Raw genomic sequence first — 7,539 nt, 5'->3', positions numbered from 1 at the left:
AAACATTAATTGTAAGATCATCAGAAAAGTAGATGGGATGCACTATGTTCCAACCATGCGTGTGTTTATAGCATGATGCCCATGCTTTCATAATAGTGTTGATCATGCTTTTGTAGTTGCCTCCATGACATTGATTTCAATCAACACTTGCATTCTAGAAAGTGGTTTTTAAAGTCATATTTTTAGGAGCAAATTGCTCGTGCAAATGATCTAAAAAGTTTATTTATCATAGACACGACATTAAACCCATTTTTGAATACATGAACATTTAACAAAAGCACTACAAGTATAAGCGTTACCATCACACCATCTAACTTATACGTTAATATTGTGAAATGCACATAAAACCAAAGGGACACCACAATATTTAAGAATTTTATTAGTAGGATTGCGGGCATGGAGGATATTTATCGTGATAAAATTGTAGGTGCGTTCACATTGTGTTTTAGTGTATAAATTTGTGGTGTTGCTACTTGCATTGTTTAATTGACATATTAGCTAGTGTAATGATATGATCCACCGTAATGATGGGACATCAAACCCTAGATAAATAACCGATCTAAGTCATCTATAATAAATATTGATGTCGTAAAATGGCCCTTTTTTCGAGAAATGTCTCCATCATAGAGCAAGTCGGCCATGTGTTCTCCACGAAACACGATGACTTACACAAAGGCTAAAACGTTTCCCAAACTTGCAAAGGTTGATATGGAATGTTCCGGTGTGTAATTTGTGGATACTAGCACTCTTAGCTATGGGCCCATCACGTGTCCACTACGTTGTTTAGATCATTTTGCTTACTTCAAAATTCACATGGGCATCATTTATTAAAGAAATGAACAATGGGTACATGGTTTTGATACTCGTACATGAGCATGAACAAATTAAGACCTACATTATAACAAATTTGTCATTTTTCAATGGTCTTGAAAATCTCAAAGCACCCCAAATGTGCATCCTTAAGAAATTATATTATCTCACTAGTGGTAAGGGATGTTGATGGTAATGGTAGTGACAACAATGGTCAACAATAAGTAATTAAAAAGGCAAATTCCTTCGAGTGGATGTGGAGCATATATTGGTTTTTCTGAGGCATAAGTGTTACCTAGCTCCATAGGCCACCTTGACAATATTGTGATATCAAGTTACTTAGAGCTACACAAGATTGTTTAATGTTAGTGTAGACAGACAATTAATAGTCATTGAATACTTAAACTAAGTGAAGAGTCAAAGGACTTGCCCATAGTATAATAATGATGCACTCAAATTATCTTTACCTTAAGCTTGTTACTTATCATGTATAGAAGGGCCCTCACCGCCAAGGGAATGTGCAATCATTGCTTGCCCCTCAAGTAGTAAATGATTGTCCTCTAAACAATGTTGTGCAACCAAGTCTTGGATCCTTACATAACACTCCTCCTTGGGTATTGTTCTACTTATAATAGTGTCTTATCTACCAAATTTTTACATGCCCCTTGCTGAATAATCAACATATAGCATGCTCACGGGACAACAAATTTGCCATGAATGAACCCAAAACAAAACATTTGTTGGACCTATTGTTTGTACATCATCAAGAGGATGAGGATGATGTTAACTGTCATTAGTGAGGTATAACTAATCATCAAGAGCAACACTAGTTGCAAGTGTATCTGAATCCTTTAAAATGTCACAATGCCAACAACTTCAACCACTACAATGATGATTCCCATTGTTGAAGGCAAGTCCCCAAATTAGTGTCATTGTCATTGCTTGCAAAGGGACAACACACACCACAGTTGTGGCATAGCAACATTGTTGCAAACAAGGCCCAATAAAACAATTTTTGGAAACCAATGATTGTGGAGTAGGAATCAGCAACAGTTCGGTTTCGGCTTAACCAATTTGGCCTAGTTCAAACCGAACCAGTTGTCTGTATGAGCAAACGACTCTTTTCAAAATTTCGTTATCATCAATTGAACACTCTTTGTGGTGATGTGGACAAATCGGTTGGCAAAGTTGAAGCCTAGTTGGATGTTGGCAATAAGGTGATTGGTTGGGTTCTATTCTTCCTTGGACCGACATATGCAAAGTTCTTATGTTGTTGTCGTGGTCGTATTATGGTGGTGGTTGCCATGCTATGGCATGTGAGAAGGGTTTTTGGCTAACTTTTACATTGGGTCAAGATTATGATCGAAGTGACTTCCGGATGAAAAACTGATAAGAACAAGATTAAAGCTCAAACTATAAGAGCTAACCATTTTTGTACGTCTTCGTAGAGAGTGACAAGGCTATTCCCACGTTAGTATAACTAGGAGGTTCTTGACAAGGAAGTGAGACATCATCTAAACCCCATACAAGTCCAATCTGAAACCGAATATGCGCGTAGAGCTTGGCTATAAATTGTTTTTCTACCAGACTACAGCTCATGGAACAAGTGCATCCACAAACTAAAACACTCAAAACACTCTGCTGAATATTCAATATACCTTATTATTTTTCCCAATATTTCCATTCATGTAAATGTTCAACATACAAATGTGAGCTGCAACATCCTTCTCATCTAACTGTTGTGTATGGCTAAAGGCCTTCTCCCCAAGCTCCACATTGCCCCATTTCCGACAAGCACCCAAAAGAGTCAACCACACAACACTAACAGGATGAAATGGCATGCACTCAATCACAGAAACTGCCTTTTCTAAGTGTCCGGCACGACCAAGGATATCGGCAATACAACTATAGTGCTCAAGAGTTGGAATGCACTCAAAATATTGAATCATTACATATAAGTACCATCCACCTTTCTCCACAATGCCTCCATGACTACAGGCATTCAGAATACTTATAAATGTTACTCCAGTTGGCTTGGCATTTGCTTCCAACATTCTAGTAAAGATCATGAAAACATTTTCACTTTCACCAGCCTGTGCATAGCCTGTGATTAAAGTAGTCCATGCAATTTCAGACTTGACTAAAAGCCCATTAAAGACTTCTTGTGCCTCTGCAAGCAAACCACATTTCACATACATATCAACCAAGCTGTTGCCAATATAAGTGTCTCTTTCCAGACCCTTACTAGCGATTTGAGAAAATACCTTACGACCTTTATTTTTGGACCCCAGATTACCACAAGCATTTAAAGTACAAGCAAGTGTAATATCATCTGGAGAAATAAACTCTTCTTGCATTCTATCAAAGGAGGCAAGGGCACTATCATCACAGCCGTGGCACACATATCCTGTGATCAAGGTTGTCCAAGTAAACACAGTTCGCACCTGGAGCTTATCAAGCATTACCTCTGTTTCAGCTAGCAAGCCAAATTTTACATACATATTGATCAATGCACTGTCAATAACCATGTCTCCTCCAAACCCTTCCTGTAAGATTTGGGTATGTACAGCCAAGCCTTTATCTCTATCTCCAATGCAGGAACAAGCTCTTAATATACATGCCAATAAGATCGTGTCTGGTTGAATATTATCGAGGTGCATCCTCTCTAAACAATTGCATACATCCTCCTGATGTCCAAGTTCAATATAGCCAGTGATGAGAGCAGCCCATGAGAAAGCGGAATGGATGGGAAGCCTATGAAACACTTCCTCTGCATCAGAGAACATCCCACATTTTACATACATTTCAACCAAACTGCTGTGAAGAAGACCGTCAATATCATCCAATCCTTTACAGACCATAATCTCGTGTATTTGTTGACCTTTTTTTACAGTTTCTATATTGCTACACACTTTCAAACAATGAACCAATGTCATGGCATCTGGAGAAATACCATCATGTTCCATCTGTTGCAAAAGATCATATGCCTGTTCATACAGCTCATGTTCGACATATCCTCCAAGAAGTGCATTCCATGAGAATGTTGTTTTATAATGTAACCGATTAAACACTGCCAATAAATCAGGAAATAAAAGGCATTTAGCATACATGTCAATCAAGGTGCTGCCAATAAAATGGTCTGATTCAAAACCCTTTTTGCATATTTCAGTGTGTATTTTCTGACCGAATCGGATTGCTCCTATATTACTGCATGCTTTCAACACGGAAGAAAAGGTGACAGCATCTGGTGCAGTCTCAAATTCCATTTTCTCTAAATACTCAACTACTTCGTCAGAATACCCATGTTGAACATATCCACCTATTAGTGTATTCCAAGATATGACCTCTCTAGCTAAGATTTTGTTAAAAGTTTCTTTTGCTTCAACAAGATGAGCACATTTAGAATATGCATCTATCAAACTGTTTGCAACACTCATATTTCTTTCAAATCCTTTAAGAATAATTCTGTTGTGTACTTCATTAACCTTGTGAATGGCTCCTGACATGCCACACACTTTCAAGCAATAAGTGAATGTAATGCTATCTGGAAGGATACACTCATTTGCCATTTGTTTCAAAGAATCAAGTATCTCTTTCTCGTTCCCATCATTCACATATCCTCCAATTAATACATTCCAGGAAACCAACGTCCGAATCTGGAGACTATTAAACACGTGGCGCGCATCTGTAAGCAGACCATACTTAGTATACATATCGATCAAGGTGTTTCCAATGGTTACATCTCTTTCAAAACCTTTGCTTGTTATTTCTGAATAGGTTTCTGCCCCCATATGAATAGATTGTATGCTACTGCATGATTTCAGACAGCAGACGTATGTAACAGTATCAGGAGAAATACCTTCATTCTGCAATTGTTCAAAGCATTTTAATGCTTCCTCGTCATGCCCATAGTCTACATAACCAGTTATTAAAGCATTCCAGGAGACCACGTTCCTATCCATAGTTGAATCAAACACTTCTCGAGCTTTTGCAATCCAGCCACATTTCACAAACATGTTAACCAATGCACTAGCAACAACAAGATTCTTTTCTAATCCTATTCTAATGATGTAGTCATACAATTCTTGACCTTTGTCAGTATCCTTCACTATACCGCAAGCTTTCAAGGTGCAAGTAAATGTGGAAGCATCGGGAGAAATCCCTTCCTTTTGCATCTCTTCAAAGTAATTGAGTCCCTCTTTACCATATCCGTGATTCACGCACGCTGAGATTATGGCAGTCCATGTGACTATATCTCGAATAGAAAGCTTTTCAAATACTTCTTGTGCTTTCAAGATTTCACCATTTTCACTGTACATGTCAACCACGGTACTTCCAAGGAAAACATCTTTTCCAAGCAGGCTGTTTCTCGTGATCTGATCATGTATGTCACGACCTATTTCTATATTCTTCACCTTAATGCAAGCCTTGAGCAAGAGCATGAAAGAATGGCCACTGAGATGAATAGAATCATGTTCTTTCTTCATTACCATGTATATATTAAGGGCTTTCTCAGGCTCTCCATGTCTCATAAAACCACAGATTAAAGCATTCCATGGATATAAATCACGGCAAATAAGGTTTGGAGGAACCTGCAGAGAACATTTTGTGTCGCCACATTCAGCCAAAATCGAGATGATAAGGTTCTCCGAAAGCCATGGAGGCTGTGCTACTTGGACGCCAATCCTCAGCAAGTAAGCACCCACAAAATACACTGTATGGATTCTTCTCTCTCTTCTGCAACTCTGAAGGATACAGAAAAGACATTGTGGAGAAAGAAGAGGCACCATAACTCGCCGCCTCCATATCTAGGGTCGGATGAATCCATCATCGTCCGGGCAGCAGGGCAGTGTAGCAGAACTCCATGGTTGGCTTTCTGCTTTCTGCTTTTGCTTTTCGGTCTTTGGTTTTTTGTTTTTGGTTTTGGTTTTTGTTTTTTTTGTTTTTTTTGTTTTTTGGTTTTTGTATTTTGTATTTTTTGTATTTTGTATTTTGTTTTTTGTTTTTTGTATTTTGTATTTTGTATTTTGGTTTTTTTGTTTTTGTTTTTTGTATTTTGTATTTTGTATTTTGGTTTTTTTGTTTTTGTTTTTTGTATTTTGTATTTTGTATTTTGGTTTTTTTGTTTTTGTTTTTTGTTTTTTGTTTTCCAATTATTTGTAAGTCTAGAAAATGCTAATAAACTTAGAATCTCTAGTAGTAAGTAACAATATGCAACGGTTCGGTTCGGTTAAAATTAAAAAACCTGAACCGAACCGAACCGTTAAACATTTTTCAAACCATTAAACCGTAAAAACCGTGGTTTCATGGTTTGGTTTCGGTTTTCAACATAGGTCAAATTTTTTATTTTTTAAAATTTTTATAATATTTCATTATTTAGAATTTAAATTTTTTTAAAGATAGTTCCGAAAATGTGAAAATAAGGTGTAAAAATGAAAAGACTGTTTAAAAACAATTTAAAAATTTTTTAGAATTTTTTTAAAAAAATTTAAAAATTTAAAATTAAAAACCTTTAAACTGTTTAAACCGCAGTTTTTTATTGTTGAAACCAAACTGAAAACCGAACCGAAATGAACCGTTGAAACCGTTAAACTGTGGTATTGCGGTTTGGTTCAGTTCAACCGAACCGTTGCCGATTGTTAGTAGTAAGCCGTCCATCAATAACTCGTTAAATGAGAAGAACTCCTAAATGAGTTTGTGAGTGAAATTATAAGTGGTTTTAATTGGAGCAAGGATAGTGGTGGAGCAAGGCATACATTTTCTTCAAGAATCATAAAACATTGTTCCAAATTGTCATTGCAACGAACTGTTGGTTTAATAAACTTACAAATTTGACTGTAAAGATCAATAAAACGTGTAGTCAATTGCAAATATTGTGAAATGATTTTCCCAGAAAACCAATAGAATCAAGGAACGAATCATTTTCTAATTGAGAAGTATTGATTTGGAACACACTAGTAACTAACTAAATGTCCTAAGTAATTATCAAGGTGATACCTTTGGCATAGTGATAATCATATCTCTTGAGCCCATTATTGTTAAGATGTAAAACTTTGAATAATGTGGGGGAATTGTTGGGCTTCCTCTCTCATCATGGAAATAATGTATATCATATGCATTGGGTTTATGAGTTTGTTCTTGTTCATCAAAACTTTACACAATAAATTAGTTAAAACCATCATGGCAATCGTGTTTTCCTTAATGGGCTACGTGACTAACTCATACCTTGGAATGTTGCACTTCCAAGTGTTATGATTGAGTCATGTGACACCTTCCTCTTTGTTGCCCAAATTGAGGCATTGGGGTGTTGTCACTCCCCAATGGCAAATGCCCCTATATACATCAACAAACAAAAACGCTTGCCTCTCCACTCAATGCAACCGTGGAAGCCTTGAAGGCTTCTTAAGTTAATGTTAAATTAACACACAATCATTGCATTAATCAAGAAATATGATCGTCTTAATTTAGAAGATAATTATTATATTAGTAGTACTATATGTCTCAATTAAGTAGATAATTATTAAGCAAAAAACATGCATATCTCCATTAATTAACGTGGAAAAGTTACGTAGAAGAAAGTGGCTCTTAGTGGATGCAAAGGGGAGAGAACGAGAACCAAAGGGTAGCTCAAAAGGGCACCCAAAGGCCCCTTTTACATGAGTTGGAAACCCTAAAGGGTCCCTTATCACATTACAATTTACTCTCCCATTGGCCATTTACGATTCTCGT

At 36.7% G+C, this 7,539-nt stretch overlaps 1 protein-coding gene across 1 annotated transcript; it reads right to left on the bottom strand.

Annotated features, from left to right (window-relative positions):
• Positions 1-2,459: 2,459 nt before the first annotated feature.
• LOC147848315 (pentatricopeptide repeat-containing protein At5g27110-like) lies at positions 2,460-5,600 on the bottom strand. Its single transcript, XM_087338498.1, has one exon. The coding sequence runs from the start codon at positions 5,598-5,600 to the stop codon at positions 2,460-2,462; it is 3,141 nt and encodes a 1,046-aa protein (XP_087194624.1).
• Positions 5,601-7,539: the final 1,939 nt, after the last annotated feature.

Source organism: Azolla caroliniana, unplaced genomic scaffold (genome assembly GCF_043228905.1).
Source record: "Azolla caroliniana isolate FFs.n. ecotype wild unplaced genomic scaffold, voAzoCaro1.0.p SCAF_398, whole genome shotgun sequence".
NCBI lineage: Eukaryota > Viridiplantae > Streptophyta > Polypodiopsida > Salviniales > Salviniaceae > Azolla > Azolla caroliniana.
The sequence above is the reverse complement of the archived record's forward strand: the minus strand, read 5'-3'. Positions and strand labels throughout refer to the sequence as shown.